Consider the following 19,312-nt stretch of genomic DNA (forward strand, 5'->3'; position numbering starts at 1 on the left):
AAAAATTATCGCCATATCCCCAATATCAGAATTATCATACGTGTCAGTAAGTGGCTCTATTTTTTATGCTATATTATTGTAGGTACTTGGATCTTTGGAGGATTGAAACAAAATTTTCAATGCAAGTTAAGGTCAATATATGCCTTTGGTTGGAACATTATGCAAGAATTCTCATTTATCGTTGGCACCGTCAATGGGAACGGACGACCACGTAATTAAGAGCTATATTCAGATGAGAATGCAGAATGCTGATTGGAAAAGCCTTTGAATTTGTCAGGGCTACAAACAGAACCAAACCTCTCCCTGCAAATGGCATTCATTCAGAACATCTCTGCGATCCAGGTGTAAAACAAACTCGTGTATCCTTTGCTCTCCATTGTCAGACTGTTTTTATTTATAGAAATGGAAACCCAACTCCTCATTATTCTTAAGGTGTTTCATCACTCCATACACTAATTTACATTTCAACTTGCCACACATTCAAACTGCAGCTTCCATTATTTAAAGATGTTGGTGTTCAGAAGGAAGACTTGCAATTATAGTATACTTTAATATACTCTGGGTATCGTAAAGGAATTTAAACCTGGTGAAGTACTTTTGAAGTACACTCACTGTTGTGGCACATTAAACTGTGCCACTAAGCTCTAGAAAACAGCAACAAGAGAGAAGGAAGGTTCAGACATACAATATTGTTGTGAGCCCAGAAGACTCCAAAACCCAGCAGCAAGAGAAATTCACAAAGACAAATGACTACTTAAATAAAAGTTGCTTTTAAACATAAAAACAGGATCAAACTTTAACTTATTACTATTAACTTAACCCCCTTCTAATTCTAAGTGCACATGTATGAAGTGTATATATGTTCAGGAAAATTCTTTGCTTTAATAGTCCAAGTTCTCCAGTATCAGGCAATTCTTCTACTGTGCACAGAATTTAATATTTATGAATTTTCACCAGGCTCTGGTGCTTAGAGGTAAATGGTTACTGCTCAGGAAGGTTCTTGTTGGTTACGGAGATATATTTGTTGCTCGTTGGACACACACACAAACTGATTTCCTCCGATCAGCCACTTCAGTGTCTTGCTGAAGAAACTTGCTCCATCATGGGTTTTCCAATTGATAACCTCTTCTTCCAGGACATCACAGAGTTCCTCTTGTTTCCCTTATTTCAGGAGAAACATTCTAGCCAGCCATTTCCTCTTGTAAGGACTACAAGGGTTTTGAACGGGCTGAACTCAGAACTCACAACCTGTCTTCAAAATGGGGTTTTCAATAAGCCTGCCAGCTCACCATGTTGCATCCTCAAAAGCCACTGTAGAACTGACTTCTCTCTCCCTCTAAGAGAAGTCTTGTTTTTTCTTTCCCCTCTTTCTCTCTCTCTGCTTGTAAAAACCAGACCTCCTCCTAAGGGTCCAAACCCAATCCTTGAAATATCTTTATCAGTACTTGAGCCCAGACTTCTCCATTTGCACCTACTTCTGAAATTCCTTCCAAAGCAGATACGTTGTCTTTTGCAAAGCCACTGCTGCCTGAATGTCCAGCTTCAGCAAAGCTCTTGCATTTTAAATGAGATGTGAAGTCTAAATGTCTGTTTTTGAAGTGACCTACGCTAAACCCCCCCCCCACAATCAATCTCTTTTAAAAAATATATTTATATATAATATAACCCGTAACAGTATATTAAAAAAGCACAGCCTCAAAACATTCCATGCACATACACAAAAGCAATTAAAATGAAGATCAGTTTCATATTTCCTTCTGAAGTTTTCACTTCTCTTTATTCACAATAAAATCTATTAAAAAATTAAATATGGATCACTTACTGTTTCTGCACATATCAACATAATCCTTCATAGTCCTCCTCATAATTTAATGAATCTTAATATTATTTCACAGTTGTCTTTACTTATTGATACATTATATTAATAACAAAGTACCCAGCAACATTTTCAATGAAATATAATTTTTCAAGTTTAAAAACCTCCCACTGCCATTATATTCTCTCTCTGTCCTTAAACCATCATTCCATCCATGTGGACACTTCTCTTCTACATCCATCTGTCATTACCTTTCTCAAATCTCTGCTCCACGTTATCAAATGCTATTCAGAAATCCTTGTGTCTGACACCCATTTAATTTCAATAATTGAGCTGAATTTAGAATAGCTTTGTGCTGTATATTTCTGTCCAATGGAAGATGAATTGAGAATGCTTTAACTCAACTCATTCCTAACCTTTAGCATTCCCAAGCAAGAGGAGATCTTTATCTTCTATGCATGACTGCAATGAAGCCAAGTGTTGAAGGGAAAGGACAAGCAGTTCTCAAAATTCTGGATCCAAAGTAATTAACCTTAGAACTATTTTGTCATTATTTCAGATTCTGCCTATTTTTAACGTATTGATACAATGTATAAGTAATTATAGTTAGTATTGATTATTCTGGATGAAGATGATAAAACTGCCTCTTCTTAGATGTACCTAGTGATCGGTAATGTTATTTAAGAGAAGCTGCAGCTGGTGTAGAAGGATTGACAAAAACTATTTTTAGCACACCCAGATAATGAAAGGTATTTCTGCTAATGCTCGGGGAAGAGGAAAATAAAAGTTAAAAAAAAAGATTCTGCGCAGTGTCACTTCCCCAGGGGTTTTTTTAATATTAAAAAAAACTAAAATTAATTCCAAAATATCACAATAATCTCTCAGCTCATTATATCATTTTGTCATCTTTTAAATAAAACAGGCCCAAAGCAAAGCAAAGTGTGACACTAATGGAGTTATAAATATCACATTGGAGCCCTCTTACATGGGTTTTTGTTGCTATAGCTCTAGCTCATTTCTTGCTCTGACGAATAGTGTTTTGTTGAATAAAAGGACTGTATTGACCTAAAGTTGGCTCATGCAGCTGAAACATATATACCCTGTAACTCATCCTGCTGTCATCAATAAAACTTAAATACCATTGTGAACACCTGAGAGTATCAACTACAGTTATATTCTATATGCATAAGAAATAATTTTGATTGTCTTACCATATTTATATAAATTCTATGTGTGGTCAAGTATAAGATTAATATAAATAGCCGATGCTATTCATTCACATATTTAAAGGAAACAGTAAATGTTACAGCTCTGAAATGAAACAGTATTTTTCAAAAATTCTTAATGCTGCATTTTGTTCCATTCATTTGTATCTATAATCTGCAATAGTATCTGGAATCTAATCACCGAGAGAATTAAAACAATTCATCAATTTAAATGAATAACATTGACAGGGCAGCAAACATTAAATCTCTTCTGCCACCGGGAATCCAAAATAATATTTTGGTAGAATTATTGGCAGCTGGGGTGCAGTGCTGCAGGACCTCATCGGAGCTCCACTCCGGCACCTCAGGGGGCCGCTCCAGGCACCTCATGGGGTGGTTCCGGCACCTTCTTGTCGCCGTTTTTTTGGTAAGCTCCAGCATCTAAAAAATTAGCACTGGTTGGCAGAGGCAGTACTATAGCCAAGTCCAGTTAATTTCTGTATAAAGCAATAATTTTTCAAATGATGAAAACCAAGCATCCATGCATGGACACATTTGTGCAACATGAGGTTATTGAGCAAATTCTTGAAATAATATTTAATGTTTGTTTGTTGCTGTCCCCTTTTCCCTGGGTTGTGAAGAAACCAAGTCCATTGTGGAGACAATAAAATGGTTGTTACCCGTAAAACCCACCTGACTTTGGACTGGACCCCTAATACTCAATTGTTATGGACCACACAACAGTACAGCACAGAAACAGTCCCTTTGGGCCTTAGTATCTGTGACAAACATGATGGCAAATTAAACTCAATCTCTCTGCCTGCACAATATCCACATTCCTTGATTCCTGACACATTTATGTGTCTAAAGGCTTCTATTGTATTTGGTGTTAATCAGTAGAAATAAAATCACATATCAGTAAGCAGAATGTTAACCTTGACATTGGCAGCTGAACACAATACTGTAAAACCCCTGGTATCCAGCACCTATGGGAATTGGTAGATGCTGGGTAAGTGAATTTTCCAAATGCTTGAGACTGTGTGTTGTGTGAATAGCAAGCTAACGGCGAGGTGCACCAATTTTAAACTTCCGTATTTTTTTAACCTATTTATTTTCTGCAATTTTTTTGGGGGGGGGCTAGAGGCTGCCAGTTGCTTGAATTCCGGCAAACAGGGGTTTTTCTGTATCTATCCTGCTTACGACTGTGATGGAGTAGTTTTAAATATGCAACGATTTCTTTCTGGAAATGTGATGCTAATTTTGATCCTTGGCATCGATCAGATGTTGTAGGTTCATGAAATGACTGTTATCATTAAGACAGTGATCTGAATTTGGGATGTACAGGTACACAATCCTTTATCTGGAACCCTTGGGGGACAGTGTGTTCCAAATTTCGGATTTCGGAAAGCCAGATTTAAGCCCACCTGAATTGTGCTGTTGTATCCACCCCCACCCCCCTCCAGTTGCGCTGTCGTCTCACCCCCCCAACCGCCCGACTCGCACTGCCAGGCTCTCGCCCGCCCGACTCATGCTGCCATCTCTCTCCCCCTTACTCACCCAACTCGCGCTGCCGTCTCCCTCTCCACTTGCCGGATTTTGGAGCTTTCTGGATTTTAGATGTCTGGATAAAGGATTGTGCTGATGGACACCTCATTGTTTTGGGAGGTAGGAACTGTGCCAGCAACCAGCAAGCTTCTGATCCTGTACCACCAAATCTCCTGAAGATACATCACATAACCCTGATTTACCTGGAGTAATGAGACTCTTGACCGTTTCTGGTGGGAACACCATTAGTCAAGGTTGAAGCTCATCCTACAACCAGATCGGAGAGGAATTATTCAGTGAGTTAGCAGCAGATTTGCTTTTTGCTTGAACTCTTTTTGTCTTTTCGTGTTGCATTCAGGCTAAAAAAAAACTGGGGCACCCCAATCTCACCTCTTGATGTTAACTTCCTCAATAATGCGCTGCTGAACAAGTTTGTGTAAAACTGCTTTTGGTGCTGTTTTATGAACATACCAGGCTATTCCTTCAGTTAGATTTACAAGGTTAGTTCCAGGGATGGCGGGGTTGACATATGCTGAAAGGCTAGAAAAACTGGACTTGTATCCGATGGAGTTTAGAAGGATGAGGGGGGACATGATTGAGGTATACAAAATTATCAGGGGGATAGACAGGGTGAAGTCGGATTACTTGTTCCCAATGATGGGGGAGACGAGGACTAGAGGGCATAGTTTAAGAATACAGGGTAGGCCCTTTAGGACGGAGATGAGAAAACATTTTTTTACCCAGAGAAGTGTGAATCTGTGGAATGCTCTGCCACAGAGGGTGGCAGAGGCAGATTCGCTGATTATGTTCAAAAGGGAGTTAGATAAGACTCTAGTGGGCAAAGGAGTTAAGGGTTATGGGGATAAGGCTGGAAAGGGGTACTGATGGTAGTGATCAGCCATGATCTGTAAAATGGCGGTGCTGGCTCAATGGGCCGAAGGACCTACTCCAGCTCCTATTGTCTATTGTCTATTGCCTGACATCAGTTGGTTCAATATGTGGTCTTCATTTTGACAAGTTAAAATTCAACATCAGCTGACTGTGAACAAAGTCCCCAGTGTTGGCTCTGATTCCAGCAAAGCATTTTGGAGGTCACACATCAAAACCTAGAACTTTAACTCAACCAGTGGTAGATATGAATGTATGATTTTTACATAAGACACAAGGGTAAATGATCTGCAGTCCCTTGAGGCCTCCCTGATAACAGTCAAATAAGAAGTCCATGCCTTTGCCTTAGTTTCCAAAGAACAGACAGTCTGTCACTAGGATTTGTCATGCTTGTGAACTTTTATCTTCTAGTATTCTATAGAGTAAACTTACTGCTTCTTCCATCTGTTACAAAGCCCAGCAAGATGTTTAGAACTCCACAGGAGAAAACCGGCACAGAGCAATGAACAATGCTGAGCCAGAACTTATTAATAACTTCAGCACATACTAATTAGCTTTTCAGTTAAACCAACCAATGCAATTTTATGGAAGTCATGAAGGAAAGGGTCAGGAAAAATTATGCAAACCAAAGAATTGAAACAAACAGAAAATTTTTTGCTTAATGTCTACATTGTCATTAATTCCTGCAGCCTTGGAGTCTGTGCCCAAGATGGTGGCTCCTGTGCTGGGCAGTGTACCACAAGCGATTGTAGGGTCTGGAGGACCAGTGGGCCAGTGCAGGGTACCAGAAATGGAGGGAGGCACCCCCTGTTGAGAAGGAGAAACATGGGAGATGACCCCACAGGATGGTGGCCATGGCAGCAGACCAGCAAGGCGCTCAGCAGCTGAAGGACTGACACAGGCTGTGGGCTGTTGACAACTTGCAGTTGAAGGATTGACACAGGCTGCTGGTGAATGACTAATGGGAACCAGGTATCAGAACCAGACTTGAGAGGGTGCTGAGGGCAAGAAGGGCCCCTGAAGTACATTCAGGCACTGAAGGCTTCCTGAGAGTATCAGAAGTTTGGATTTGGAGTTTGGGTTGAGGTTTGAATTTGGGTTGCCAATGGTTTGAACAGGAGTTTATGTGGCTGCAGAGGCTGAGGGAGCTCTGGAGGCGAATCCATGGGCACTCAATGTCTCTGAAGGGACTCTCTTTTGCTTCTCTTTCTTCTATTGTTAGGGCACTGGACAATGCTCATGCCAACTCTTTGTTTGCTTATGAAAGACAAAAGTTGAAGTATATTATGCGTCTTACATTTTAAATGTGACCTAAAAGGAACCTTTGAGTTCGACACATTCTTTCATAAAGAATTCTTCATTGAACTTCCAACTATTGTTTCAATCTATAATTTACTGCTACACATCCACCAATGGAAAATTTGGATCTATTGGACATTCCTTTCGGCACTTCGCCTTCCACAATATTATCCCAAGTGTGAAGTTTTGACACTTAGGCACAACATATACTACAATGGCAGGGGGGAGAGGCAGAGTTATCATCAGCTGGAAGTAAGCTGAGTGAGCAGATTATGGTATTAATGAGTTTGGCTTCAACTTCTACCTTTTCTTTGCCACATATGGCTGAACAAAAGACAAAGATGAAGGAGGTTTCACCATTGATCATCAACTGCTAACTGCTGGTTCACAATGAATATTTACTGGCTGTGTTGTAATTATATAAGCGTTTGATGCTTTTTAAAATTTCTTTAAACTTGTCAATGTCTGAAAGGGAGTGATGTGCCAATTGTTAAAAGATTCTGTTCTTATTTTCAGACTTCTCTGGTAATGTAATTGCTTCCACTAACGGAACTGTTCATTGGTATTTCCCTGACAGTGACATGAAAGAGAAAGTCCACGTCAGCACCTGCTATGTTTGCTCCTTGAAGAAGAGCAACCTTGCGTGCTTTTAGCACTTAGACAACTTTATTTTTCCAGCTGCTTGAACCAACAATGCCCTTGACTTCTGTCTTTTTGTTCCCGTGCCAACCGCACAAATTGCCTACTGGGAAATGTAGTTCTTTATTATACATGCCTAACAACACAGCCTCATTGGCTTAAATCCAACTTGTCCAGAGTTAGGTCACTCTATGCAGAGGGCCCCCACAGACACCCAAGATGTTTCCCTGGAAATCTCCCCAACTAGAACTGCATCAGCATTGTCCCTGAAAATAGGTTGTGCCAAGCACAGGGCTCAGTTAACTTATAATAGGTTTGCTTTACCCACAGTATTAGCTGCATTCAGACCACTAGAAGAGGAAGAAGGGGGAAGAGGGAGTAGATCTCTACTTCCCATAGATGCTGCATGACCTGCTGAGTTACTCCAGCACTTTCATGCTTTGTACACCCATTGGATGTTCCACTTCTCCAGAAGCTGTGGTTATATTTCATTAATTCCATGGGAGTAATACCTTGATTACACACTTTAGGGGAGCTGCAGATCTCAGAAAGTTGGCTCATTGTGAGCTTTGTAAGAGCAAATCCAGTTGGTCAATGAAAGCTGGCTTTGCCAGCAATGTCATTTTCCACAAATAATGTATTTTTAAATGCATATTATCATTCTTCATACTTGCCTTTGTATTTAAAATGTCTTCAAGCTTAAAAATAAATCAAATGTCCTGTGTTAACTGTAAATGTAAAGTCCTTTATTTCTTCAGGTGATCCAACATGGCCCAATATTTCTTGTCAATTGTGTGGATTAATGAGATGCTGAAATCATCAGAGAAAGTGGAACTGCAAGGATTCTGCAGAGCAGAACACAATTGATCATTTTGGTTCACAAATCAATTCAAGTTCAAGTCTATTGTCACATTACACCTGATGTAGTGAGAAGGGCTCTTCTGTGAGCAGCACAGCAGGTCAACTCTAACCGCACAAAGTGGAGAGCAAAAGCACAATGGCAGAGTAGAACGTTACACTGACAAGATCAATTGTACATAGCAAGGGCCGCATGATGGCATTGATGTGAAGTTCATTCAGGAGCCTGACGGTAACAGGGAATAAGCTGTTTTTAAGAATTTCCATTCTTGAACCCTTTTCCCAATGGGAAAAAGGTAAAGAGAGTGTGTCCAGGGTACCTTGGGTCATTCAATATGTTGGCTGCTGAGGCAGCAGAAGATATAGCTGGAGTTGATGACGGGGATGCAGGGTTGCATGATGCTCTGAGCTGTATTCACTACCTCTGCCGATTCTTTCAGTCAGGAGCTTAGCAGTTCCTATGCATGCTGTGATGCTTTCAACGGTGCAACTGTAGAAGTTGTTGATAAACACGGGAAACATGTTGAACTTTCATAGTTTTCCAACAAAGTAGAGATGTTTGTGCTTTCTTACTGCTGCATGAGAGTGTTTGGTCCAGGTTAGGTCATCACTGTCTCCTCTTCAGTGCCTTTGATGTGCACAGGGGTGCAGGCTCTAACCCTTTCCCCCCCAAAATTCCAAATTATATTGTGTCCTATCCGAATGAATTCTTCCTTCACCCTGGTTGTAAAGATGCATAACCCCTCCTCATTGTGTTGACCTCTGTGAAAAGCCTGAATGCCTGTCTTTACTTCTTTAAAATTATATCTAATAACCAAAGGTTGGTAAAGTTACAGCAGTCAATCCTTCAGATGAGGTACTTGCAGGCCATATATTTTTTGCGCTGTGTTTTACTCCTATCATTGGAGTTTGCATCCAGTAGAGTGTCAGCACTTGTCCTGAGGTAGCGGAGCCTGTACAACCATTCTCCGACAGATTTTGGCACACTGGTCCTGCTTTCTGCTGATCAGTTCTAGCTTAGTCTATGACTAAACATCAGAGTAGGGCCTGTGAATAATAGAGTGTGAAACCAATGTACAGATCGCACAGACTGCAAGACTCTCATGTGTATATGGAATATCTGTTGAATTGGATATACTCCGAAGATTAACTGAGCTGGAAACAACTGCTCTCCTGATTACTGCTGATAACTACGTGTGTAATATTTCTAACTTTATGCAAACTATCAAGATCTGTAGAGAAGAAAGCATTTGTAGATCTAAATTCTGCCTGGCCCACAGGGACAAAAAGAATCTCAGGGTTGTATGTGATGTCATGTATGTCCGCTGATGATAAACTTGAATTTTGATCATTGAGTATAGAATTCAATGGCATTAAGTCACTTTGCACAAAAAGGACCTCCGGTCAAATGCACATAATAATAAAGCACAGTGAAATGAGTAATCATCCTTTACTCATGCTGTTTGACTTACAGTTGTTGTGTATGCAGCTTCAGGGTCGTCTTCTAGCACTCGAGAAAGACCAAAGTCTGAGACTTTGCAGACAAGGTTGCTATTAACAAGTATATTGCGAGCGGCCAAGTCTCGGTGTACATATCCCATATCAGACAGGTATTTCATACCAGATGCTATTCCACGAAGCATGCCCACCAGTTGGATGACTGTGAAATGTCCATCATGTTTCTAAAGAGCAAAAGAGTTTAGAAATTCCAATTAAATTCAAAATAAGAATATGCTGCTGTGTGACAACTCTCTCTGTTCTTTCTTATATTATTTAATAATTTGAGATAGTACTTCAGTCATTAAGTTTAATAGCTCAATATTAAATATGATGCTTATGTTCCAAAAACACTCAATACGTTTTGTTCCCTCCAATGAATCAGCTCACCCCATTTTTAAAGTTTATTCCGGGCATCATCTGCTGTGGACTTTTGACATTTATTAAAGTTCATTCTTAATCCATTTAATTTTCATAATTTTTAAAGCTATTTGATGAATTTTCTCCTCAATTCATCTGATTAATAATGCAATTTAAAAGGTTTGGCTGACAAATTGGAATTGATAAACATCTTTACTAATGTTCCAAACATTTGATGCTATTTAAGTATTTTAAGTAACAATACTATTAAACGCATTTGAGATTGCTATATTTTTGTCAGATGCATTTATTAAAACATATGGTGAGAAAACAGACCAAGGAAATACTCACCAGCCTTGACCTAATATAATGGAGGAACAAGCAATGGAAGAGAAACAGCTGACTCAAAGTTGTACGGACCTGGTAGATGTGTATATTAGCTTGGACTGATGATATTGTTGGGGTGGTGGTGGTGTGAATATACCCCAAATATTTTACACAATGTAAGAAGGGTATCATCCACATGCTACAGCACCTTTTGTTAGTGACAAGTTCCCAGGTTGAAGTCTGGCTGACCAGCATTTCCCGCACTCCCCTCCCCCACCAGGTGAATTCCACAGCAAGCGTGAAGGGAAAAAAATGTGAGGGAATTTAGTGGGGATAGGTCAAGAGGATGAACAATTGTCCTCTTTGTCCAGAAGTAGTGGTCTCTAACTTCTCCCCAATTCTTCTCGCCTTTCACAAGCTGCCACAGTTTCCATCAGGAGCCTTAAAACCTTCATGGCAGGCGAAGCTGGAGCTGTTAGCCCTATCTGAATATGAAACGACCAAACCTCTCTTGGGCATGGGTTGACCGCACACCACTTGGCGAGCCTCGGGTAGGTTCACCTGACTAGTCTAAATTACCCCTTATGTCAATGGATGGCAGGAGAATGAGGTGGGAGTTGAAAGCCATGTGAGAGAGGCTACAAGGAAATGTGTAAGAGAATGGAGATTATAAGAATGGTCAGAGTTGGCAGAGATTTTATGGGCCAAATAGCCCACTCTAATGTCACATTAGAGAAACAAATCTATAGCTGGGGTTATGGTTCAGATATTTAAAATTTTAACATCTGTCTTGATTCCAATAGAAAGATTTTTTGGCTTCTTAAATTCATTGCATTTTGTTCTCACGCAAATTAATTTCCACCCTCCTCTCTGTTTCAAGTTGCCTCCCTCCTTCCTCTGCTCCCCCCTACCCAGCTTCTCTCCCCTGATCCCTTCTGTGCAAGATTTCCATAACCCTCTCTTTCCCTAGGCCTGGCATGGAACCCTTCATTGGCCCATTATTGCTACACCTTGACCCAGTCCTCACAGAGCCATGCTCCTGTGCCTCTCGTCAGACTTTATCATGCGCTGTTTTTCTGCTCACATTGTTGAAAGAGGAGGCCTGTCACTGGCAGTGCAGTGAGATAATTCACGCATGCCGTGCTCAATATTTATGACAAAGAAATTAATGATTTGTGAACTAGGGGCAGTGTGGGTAAGTACTTCTGATGAATGAGGCTTTCAGTAGCTGGTTGAGATCTACAATAGGGCAAACAGCTTTAATGAAATATTTGTACCTTTAATTTTAGATTTCACTAAAAGTAAATTGAAAACAACCATAATCAGAAACATTGTCCCCAGCTCACAAGAGAAGTGAATTGTCTTGTGAGGTAGTAGGGATGATTTTACAGGACAGGAAAATCGATAGCAAGGCCTGCAGCCGGTAATAAGGAGATGCAATATCACTCATCAGACACTGATCTTTTGAGGAAAATTTTACCAATGGCTGGATTCCTGAACTCAAATGTACGTCAAAGTATTGTATTAATATGTTAATTTAAATACCAGTTCCCTGTGGCCCACTTACAGCCACAAAGCCTCAATAGCTGTTTCTGAGAACCAGATTATTTTTGGTTATGGCATTAGTAATAACACTAGACAGATGAACTTCTTGGGAAAAAAATATATTATTGTCCACTTGGCACCACATAAAAATTAAAATTAAAATCTGTTTGCAATAACAAGGCTGCTCTTAGCGCACAAGTTGTCCCAATGATTAAAATTATTCTGCATTTTAATCGATCGGCTATCTCACCCTCAAAAATGAGTCCAGGGATCCATTTTCCATATATTCCACGACTATCATGACTGGCTGGCCTGTGGTGAAGCAAAAGGAACAATCAAACATTACACAAAGTACATATTTATTTGGCTCCTGTGCATGAGTACCAGTTTACTTGTGGATTAAATTGAAATCAGATTTACTTGTAAGATTGGGCATTAATAACAAATGAATTGAGAGAGGGAGAACACAACTCATTGAAGACACACTGACAAGATCCTCTGCCAACTTCAATGCCCTCTGTGATCCCCGTGGAGGCTGTTTTTAACATGAATTTCTCTGCCTTGGACTCCTTTAGTGAGCTCCTCCTCCTCTGTCCTGCTGCAGTTCACCCCAGAGGGGTACATGGTCTCTGTCCTGATTAAGCAATACTCAATTTTGCAGTTTCTATCCCAATAAAAAATATGATTAAAAATCTGGTGCAGGCAGGTCAGTATCATTTAGCAATGTTTCCTGCTCATTCTGTCCTTGGGTGACATCGTGATCTCATGGACATAGTAAAATTGGTTCCATCTTATTTGAATGGGAACTCTGCACATTTTGTCTCATTTCAACTGTGCATAAGGAGTAGGGATAATGATCCACGCAGCAAGTCATTTGCATTCAATAGATTCAAGAAATGTTAGCAATATTGATGTAATTTGCAAAAATCTAAAGGGCGAGAGCGATGGGGATAAACAGTTTCCAGTTCTCATGTTAAATGCTCCTCTGGCAACTAAAACTCAAACCGATATTGAACAGGCTCCTGTGATAAATGCTGTAGCTGAATTTTACTGCTTTATTGTCCATACAAATAGAATTAGACATTTAAAAATTCACAGCCAGCTCTTAATTGTATTCATAAAGACCCTTGCCCAGAAATTGAAGTCTTAGCACCCAATCAAGTGACTCACAGGGAAATTAATGAAAAACCCAGTTAAAAACCAATCAGGTTGCAATTTACCATGAATCACGAGGTGAAATTTAATTTTTTTATAAATTTGTTTTAGACATACAGCACGGTTAGAGGCCATTTCGACCCATGAGTCCGTGCCACCCAATTTACCTACATCCACAGTACGTTTCAAAATGTTACTTGTGCTGTCCCCAATTGTAGGTGCCTACAGAGATCATAGCTGCCTTATCATTGCTGCACTGACTGCTGGGAAGCGAGCTCACTCCATCAAAACACTATCCATAGTGCTCACACGCATAACATAAAAGGCTGCCTTGCTGCCAAAGAAGTGATAGGAGTGAGGGGGTGAGGGTATAGCATTCTCCTGGGTATTTGGGAAACCTCCCCCCACCCCCAACACATGGTGGACTGACCAATCAAACCCTGTGCTACAAATGGGTCCAAGTTACTGGGAGGTATGTACTCCTCAGCATCTCCCCCAAACCTGCTTAATGATGTCATTGAGGATCATGGAACACAAAGAGAAGAGGCTGGTATCTGGCCTATCAGGATACTGGCATTCCAGAGGGCACTTTAATCTGCTTCTTTGCTCAGTGACTGTGGGGTTTGTTCTAATGGGCAGCATCTCCATAGCCAAACCTTCTCATCGAAGATGGGCTGAGGAGAATTTAATTTGATTGATATTGGATGGAGAGATTGGGAGGTGATAACGGCGACAATAAAGAGCTGGAGATTGGGAAATGTGATAAGAAAGGAAGGTGATGGGGATGTCGCATGATGCTGTAGGGTTAGGTCGTAGGAGCCTAACCCTTCTGGTGAATTAGTTAAAAAAATGTGCTGACTAACGAATGTTTTGACCCATTAAATTTTTAAAAAAAATTTAAACACTTCAACACTCCAAAGAAAAATAAAGTTGTTGCTGCCTGATGCAATGAGAAAACCAAGAGAGACCAGAGGCCTGCTGTAAGTCAGAGGCAGGGAGTTAGCGCTCAAGCTACTCCCTGGCTGAATGACCCTGGTGACGAGACTTCTGCTGATGTCGTTCTCCCTCTGTGTCGGATAGATGACGTCGGAGAAGAACCCAGAAGCGCATGGAGCATGCACGAAAAGCTGGGGACTTCAGAAACGCTATCGGAGGAGGAAGAGGAGGAGTCAGGGTCACAACCGACCAGCAGTGAAGAGGAGAAAGAAGAAGAGAAGGTCAGCTTACTAGAAGAGGAGATATTAAAAGAAACTGGAACCTTTAAAAGTAAAAGTAAATGACATAAACACCATCGATTTATTAATAAAAGAATTTCATGAAATGAGAAGTGAAGTGAAAGGGGAAATAAATAGAGTTGTGGATGTTGTTAATAAATTGAAAAGAAAAATTGATAAATTAGATGGGGAAATGAAGAAAGTACAGGGAGACTTGCAACATGTGGATGACAGAGTTACTAGAGTGTAAGACTCCAACACTGCCTTAATTATGGAAGCTTCAGCAAAAGTTGGACAGATTGGAAAATTTTAGTAGAAGGAGTAACATCAAAATAGTGGATCTTAAAGAAGGAGCAAGATGCAGCTGCTTTCTTTGCAGAATGGATTCCTGAAGTAATGGATCAAGCAAACTTTTGAGCACCCTATTGAGATTAAAAGAGAACACAGAGCTCTTAGACCAATCAGAAACCACAGTCTGTATTAATTAACTTTCTCTGGTATCAAGAGAAAAGATTCTGACATTAGCAGCAGATGTGGCAAGAGCATGTCACCTGCTGAGCTTCTGATGGGACGTAGACTATGCACAACTCTTCCTTAATGTTCAGGCCAGAGATGTTGAGGATGTCAAACAGAAACAAAAGCTTCTGCAATGAAGACAAAAAGCAAACTGTAACAAGTCAGCAAGAAGCTTAGGGCCACTGGCACAACATGACACAGTGAGACTCAGAGATTCCAACACTTGGGACTGCTACTGCTGTGGAGGAAGTAAATCCGAGATCCCACACTGTCAGAACAGAGGATGGTCAAATACTGAGGAGGAATCGAAAGAGCCTGCTGTAAATGCAAAATATCCTGCAACAATAGACAAATGCAGAGCATCCATCCTGCACAGCAACAGAGGAAACACCACCTGTGCTATATAGTAGTGGAGGGACCAGCAGTGCCAACAAAAGCACCTGTGTTAAGAAGATCCACATGGATTATCAAAGTACCTGATAGACTGAATCTCTAAAATAAAAAGAACTGCATACTTAAAAACATTGTGCTGCTGATAGTGTGTTTAGATTTGTTTTGAAATTTAAATTGAAATGAATGCTGTATTAGTATGTCATGATGTTAGATTAGACATCTCAAGTAAAGGGGATGTAATGATAGAGTGCTAGCGATAATCCTGACCACTAGAGAGAGTTGGAGATGAGTTGGTGGTCTTACACCACAGAATGGTGGTGCACAATTAAACAGCCAGCAGAGGAGAAGGCTCTTGTTAAACTTCCATCCCCATCAATGACAGGGCCCAGCATATGATTGGTGAAGGCAAGGCTAAAATATTTACATTCACATTCTGCTAAATGTGCAGAGAGTTAGATCCATCTCAACTTCCAGCTAAGATTGCCTCCAGTTAACTCAGTTCATTCCATGTTATATTCAGAAGCAGATATATTGTGCCAGAGCTGAATGCTGTCCCTGGAATGAAGATAAATTGTCTCACTGATAGAGGACATCAAACTCAGAGATAGTGCTGCCATTTGGTTGAGTTCCTGCTTGAGATTTTCTTTTAGTGGCACTGGAACCCACCTCAGGGCATGCACTACTGGCTGTACATCCTCTTTTAACTGTATCTTATAGGTGAATGGTAGAACTCCAAACCCCTTGAAGATGACTGGAAATTGAACCAGTATTTTCTCTACGCTGTAACTGTTAATGTGATACACCCTCTTGACTAGGTTTAGGTTTTCACAGGCTTTGTCACCCAGCAGTGATTCATGTCCATCTAGGACTACTGTGAACCTGAATTGGTGCTCTTTATTTTTAACCTTCACCTTGAGTTTACATGTACCTTTTGTGTCGATGCTCTGTCCATTGTAGTCTTTGAGCTGCACAGGGTTTGCATTGGATGTATCTTCATTGCCCTGATGTTGCGCTCACAGATCAAACCGACCTTTGCTTGTGTCCAGCTTGAAAGGAATATTTGCTCCATTTGTATATAATGACACAGTCCACTTACCCTACTCGACTCTGTTTATGCTTGGCTGTTCAGTGTCTGTTGGCTTATAGTCTTTCTGCACTACCATGCCCATGTAGAGCGCATCACTGAGAGCAGTTTCTTCTATAGTGTTTACAGTGTATACGCTTTCATTTCTGTTTTGTTTCCCTTTGGAAAAACATTGCTTTGCATAATGGTTCTGCCCTTTGCATTTATTACAGACTTTTCCATAAGCTGGGCATTGTTTTGGTGCATGTTGAGTGCCACATCGTTTACAATTGAATGTCTCGCCACCTTTTTGTTGTTTCCTATCTCTAGTTTTTTTTTGTTTATGTGTGTGTCCAGACACTGGCTACCAGTATGCCTTCATTTTCACTGGCTTTTGCACTATCACCAAATTTTTTCGCAAGCTGCAGAGCTATTTTACTGGCATGGCATATCTTCATATCTCCAGCTAAGGTAAGCTATCTCTCATAGCAACCTTTCTTTCACTTTCTTATCAATATTTCCAAACACAATTTGATCACGGATCATTGAATCTTACAGCGGACTGAAATGTCTGTAAAAAAGTATCAAAGCTCTCTCCCAGCTGCATGTGCGAGTGAAACACATAACTCTCAAAAGTTTCATTTTTCTTTGGTGAACAGTATTCATCAAACATCTTGATAACCTTGTCAAACATGATGCCTCAGCAAAAACAAATATGTTGAAAACCTTTAGTGCTTGAGGCCCTGCCATGGTAAGTAGCAGTGCAATCTTCTGTGCATCAGGTTTGCTATTGCATCTAATGGCTTGCAGGTACAGCATAAATTGGAGTTTGAACAACCTCCACTCATGGTTGATGTTTCAAGTCCAATTTACAGCGTCAGTAGCCTTTACTTTCCCCATGTTTTCTGCGACTATCGAGTGATTCTCACTCTGCACACTCCTGGTGTTTCTTCCACTCCTGGAACCATGCACACTCCTGGAACCATGTGATGTTTCTTTTATTGTAATAAAGAAACTTGAATTCTTTTATAACAACAATACTATATTAGCTAGTACTCATCCATTTTGAATCTACTCCTGGCTGCAACAACTCATCTCCAGCTCCCTCTAGTGGTCAAGATGATCACCATTCATCATTACGACTCTTATCATTTGCATTGCTGCTGATGAGCCACAGCATCTCTCGAGTTCCCAAGTTTGCTTGAGGTCTACAATATATATTGCGTGAGCATTGAACTTCAACCCTAGGCATGAGCAATGCAAATATAACCATATAACCATATAACCATTTATCTTTGCCTCTTTTTTCTCTCTGCCTTGTCTCTCACAAAGCCTGCACCCACAGCTGAGGCAATCTTCCCCATGAATTGTAAAATAGCAAGTATCTTTTTACTCCACTGACAAAGCAAGCTATAAAAGAACTGGAAAAACACAGGCAAATGCCCATTTGGCATTGAACCAGATTGGTAATTTTGAAAGGCATTTCAATAATCTGTTAATAAGTTTAATTCATTCTTTTAACAAAAGGACATGTGTTAATTAGTCCCATTACAATATGAATTAATGACTAAGTGCTGTTTGGTTTAATGGTTTGGTGTGTCATAATTCTGAACAAATTCACTTCATTTGGTGCCAGAATTAGAGGAGAAAATCCACCAGATTAATGCATATGTATGACTGATGCATTCAAAATATCAGTCACATCTGAGAAAATCTTACTGTCCATGTTGACTGTCCAAATGCCATGTTGGCATTTTTCAAACAGTTTTTTTTAATGATTTGGAAGAAAACACATTGTTCCCTTGTTTTACTCATGATTTGAGTATAAAGAGAAATAAAATTTTGACGCCTAGTTTCAGTGTGTCTGTACAATCAAATTCAGTACTCGAACCTGTACCAATGAATCTTAATTTTTCAAAATTGTATTCAAAAAACAGCAATAAGTTATCAAATACTTGAAAGCAGAAAACGTATATCAGAACAAGAGCATGAGAAGCAGGGACTTGACCTTATGGCCTCTGGAGTCTACTCTACTCGTCATTATTGCGACTGAACTTCAACCTCAGATGTACTTGTGCCAATCCCTATATCCCTTAATCAGTGGAGTTCTAACATCTATTGATCTCAGCTTGGAAAGTACTGAACAACTGAGTATCAACAACTCTCCGGGGTAGAGAATCTCCTCATCTCAGTACTAAATGGCTGACCCCTCTTCCTGAGACTATGCCCCTGAACTTGATACTTTGCTGTCAGGGGACTTAGCCTCTTGGCATCAATTCTGCCAGTCCCCTGCAGATTCTTGTACGCTTCTATCACATCTTGAGTTATTCCGTCCTTATTGAACAACTCCCTTATCCCAGGAATTAGTTCAATAAATCTTCAGTGAACTGCCTCAATATATTGTTTTCACTGAAGGAGAACATTGGAATATTAAACTGCCCTCGAGGTGTTTTACTGTTTAAAAGCTGTTTACTCTTGAAATGGCAACGTACTGGCACAATTAAAGTAATAACACCTGCTCTACAAGATTTCCCAGCTATTTCAGTTGATAGGTTTGTGGTGCGGAACAGCAGAGGAGGAGCTACAGCAGAGGAGTGAAGAAAGGCATAGGCCATCTCGAAAGGTGTAAGGAGTGTCAGGGAAGAATGAGCAAAGGACAAAGCTCAAGTGAGAGCATGAGGAGACACAAAGACCCATGGAGCTGAAACAGCACGGATGGAGAAGAAATTGTAGTTTTGTAATTTGAACACAGAATACAATGTGCTTACACAGTGTGATAGAACTTTTTTTTAAATCAAAGACCCATTTTCTGATGCAGCAGGTCCACCGTTAGAATTCTTGAGCTGATGCACAATGAACAAAACCTGCCAGGCATGCTCAGGAATATTAAGTGGGGAACAATACTTTATCAGATGACACTTGGACTGAACACCACCACATAACAAGATGCTGCAACAGCGTGCAGCTTGAAGAATAAAGCAGATCTTAGGGA

The 19,312-nt window shown here is 40.3% G+C and overlaps 1 protein-coding gene across 1 annotated transcript in view; it reads right to left on the reverse strand.

The window, feature by feature from the left end:
* The window catches only part of epha6 (eph receptor A6), a 429,920-nt gene that overhangs the window by 19,596 nt on the left and 391,012 nt on the right, over positions 1-19,312 (reverse strand). The window contains exons 10-11 of the mRNA XM_069889421.1: positions 12,230-12,291; positions 9,723-9,932 (exon numbers count right to left, since the gene is read on the reverse strand). Coding sequence (XP_069745522.1) covers positions 9,723-9,932; positions 12,230-12,291 — 272 coding nt within the window. The remainder of the gene's footprint in view (positions 1-9,722; positions 9,933-12,229; positions 12,292-19,312) is intronic.

Source organism: Narcine bancroftii, chromosome 7, assembly GCF_036971445.1.
Source record: "Narcine bancroftii isolate sNarBan1 chromosome 7, sNarBan1.hap1, whole genome shotgun sequence".
In the NCBI taxonomy this organism is placed as follows: domain Eukaryota; kingdom Metazoa; phylum Chordata; class Chondrichthyes; order Torpediniformes; family Narcinidae; genus Narcine; species Narcine bancroftii.